This window comes from Puntigrus tetrazona, chromosome 7 (genome assembly GCF_018831695.1).
Source record: "Puntigrus tetrazona isolate hp1 chromosome 7, ASM1883169v1, whole genome shotgun sequence".
NCBI lineage: Eukaryota > Metazoa > Chordata > Actinopteri > Cypriniformes > Cyprinidae > Puntigrus > Puntigrus tetrazona.
The window spans coordinates 41,697,605-41,699,896 of NC_056705.1; the positions used below are offsets into that span (position 1 = coordinate 41,697,605).

General features: G+C 38.7%; 1 protein-coding gene across 1 annotated transcript in view; it reads left to right on the forward strand.

Annotated features, from left to right (window-relative positions):
* Positions 1-1,485, forward strand: part of LOC122348901 (receptor-type tyrosine-protein phosphatase S) — an 819,186-nt gene extending 817,701 nt beyond the window's left edge. The window contains 2 exon segments of the mRNA XM_043244791.1: positions 1-99; positions 1,060-1,485. The exon segment at positions 1-99 is cut by the window's left edge and continues 74 nt beyond it. Coding sequence (XP_043100726.1) covers positions 1-99; positions 1,060-1,470 — 510 coding nt within the window. The 3' untranslated portion in view covers positions 1,471-1,485.
* The last annotated feature ends 807 nt before the right edge of the window (positions 1,486-2,292 follow it).

Genomic DNA, 2,292 nt, shown 5'->3' on the forward strand with positions numbered 1-2,292 from the left:
CAAGGAGCGCTGCCCGAGACCGGAGACTTCTGGAGGATGATCTGGGAGCAGCGGAGCGCCAACATCGTCATGATGACCAAACTAGAGGAGAGATCCAGGGTACGGCATCACAGAAACCATCACAGGTCACAGCCAATCAGAAGAGCGTGGGGGCGGAGTCTCTGCACGCACCAATAGAAAATAAGCCTGATTAGCATTAGAGTTAAAATACATGAACTGAAGTCTGACAATGAGATTAGTTTTAATCTGCAGGACTGATTTAATTATGGTTACAAACAAACAATAGATTAATAATTATTTCTATAACTTGTCATGAATATCATACAGAGATGTTGGATTTGTTTGTTAAGCTAATATCTATAAAATATTAACAATTTTAAATCAGTTTAAAATCAGTGCCAACGATGGTATAATATATAACTGACAACAATATAGTGAAGAAATATTACATTTGATCTGTTAAACATGAAATAACCTTTAAAGTCTTATGAACCTAAAGGCTAAATGTACAGGAGCTAAATTATGAAGCATTTTATAGCCTTTTCCTATTAGCTTATGCTGGTATTTATGTAACAACCATAGAGAAGTAATTGACAGGATCACACAAAGCAGGGTATGTCTTTTTTCTGACAGTAAAACATCTCAGTTTTTAACGGCGCTCTATAAAGCACTGGTTCTAATACTCTTATTTTTGACAAATGACATCAATTATAGCAAAATGAAATGTTTCCAAACAGGTTTAAAAGCTTTTGTCAAACTGATTATTGGTCTAATTAATATCACAATCCATGTCATCCTCAATTTTTACAGATTTCACCCACAATGTCATTCCCATCCTTTCCTCGTTTGCTCCGCTGAAGCGTGTGTGTGTTTCTCAGAGTCTCTTCAGAATCGTTCTGTGCATGAATCCATGGCCTGCTGCTTTCTCTAAAGATTCAGACACACACAAGGTTTGGTGACGATGTCTTGTTTCATGCATGAGCGTGTGCAGTGTGTGTGTGTGTGTGTGTGTGTGTGTGTGTGTGTGTGTGTGTGTGTGTGTGTGTGTGTGTGTTTCAGGTCAAGTGTGACCAGTACTGGCCCAACCGAGGGACGGAGACGTACGGCCTCATCCAGGTCACTCTGCTGGACACGGTGGAGCTGGCCACGTGACGTGGCGTCCGACGTTTGCAGCACTACAAGGTAGAGGACGCGTGCGATGCGTGGCGCGGCTGGAGGACGCGAGGACTGACGGTGTTGTGTTTCTCACAGAACGGCTCCAGCGAGAAGCGCGAGGTTCGGCAGTTCCAGTTCACGGCGTGGCCGGATCACGGCGTCCCGGAGCATCCCACGCCGTTCCTGGCCTTCCTGCGCAGGGTCAAGTCCTGCAACCCGCCGGACGCCGGGCCCATGGTGGTGCACTGCAGGTGGGCTTCATTAACAGCGTGCAGAAGATGTGTGATGTTCACGGGCTTTATCTGTACATGCTAGTGCTGTCAAATGATGAACCGTGATACACACACACACACACACACACATTAAATTATAAACACATGCATGTATATATTTAAGAGAAATGTTTAAATGTCAGAATAGAATGGATGGTTAAACATACTGTGTGTGTATTTATATATATATATATATATATACATAATAAATAATAAATACACACAGCACACGTATGATTTCAACTAAAGCGTCTGACAGCACTGTAAATATAAATTAATATTCACTGCTCTTCACACTTTTGGGGTCAGTAAGATGTATTTTGTAATAAATCAATATTTTATCGTCAATGATAGATTGATATTTCTATAATATAATATAAATAACATGTGCATAATTTACATAAAAATATAGAGCCGTTTTCAGCATAATAATCATAAATGTTTAAATCAGTGTATTATTCTGATTTCTGAAGATCACAGAAATACATTACACTTTAACACATTCACAGAGAAAACTCTATTGTCTAAATATTATAATCATTTTTCTATTAATTAATATTAATTAAAACCCAAAATGCTGTAAATTCTGTATTTTTGATCAAATAAATGCAGAAGACAATTATTTCAGAAACATTACAAAATTGCATTAACCCCAAACTTGGTTTATTTTACAAAATGATTCTTTTTTTAGTAGAAAATAATCTTTTCTTTCTCTCACTGAGCTCAGGTGTTTTTTTAGTTTATTGTTTTAGAGCCCATTATAAAGAAGAGATCTGATGAAATAAGTGGAGAAAATGTCTCGGTCAAAGCAGCGATTGATCTCAAGTTTTAACCGCACACTTTCATGAGACTCGACTGCGCCTCT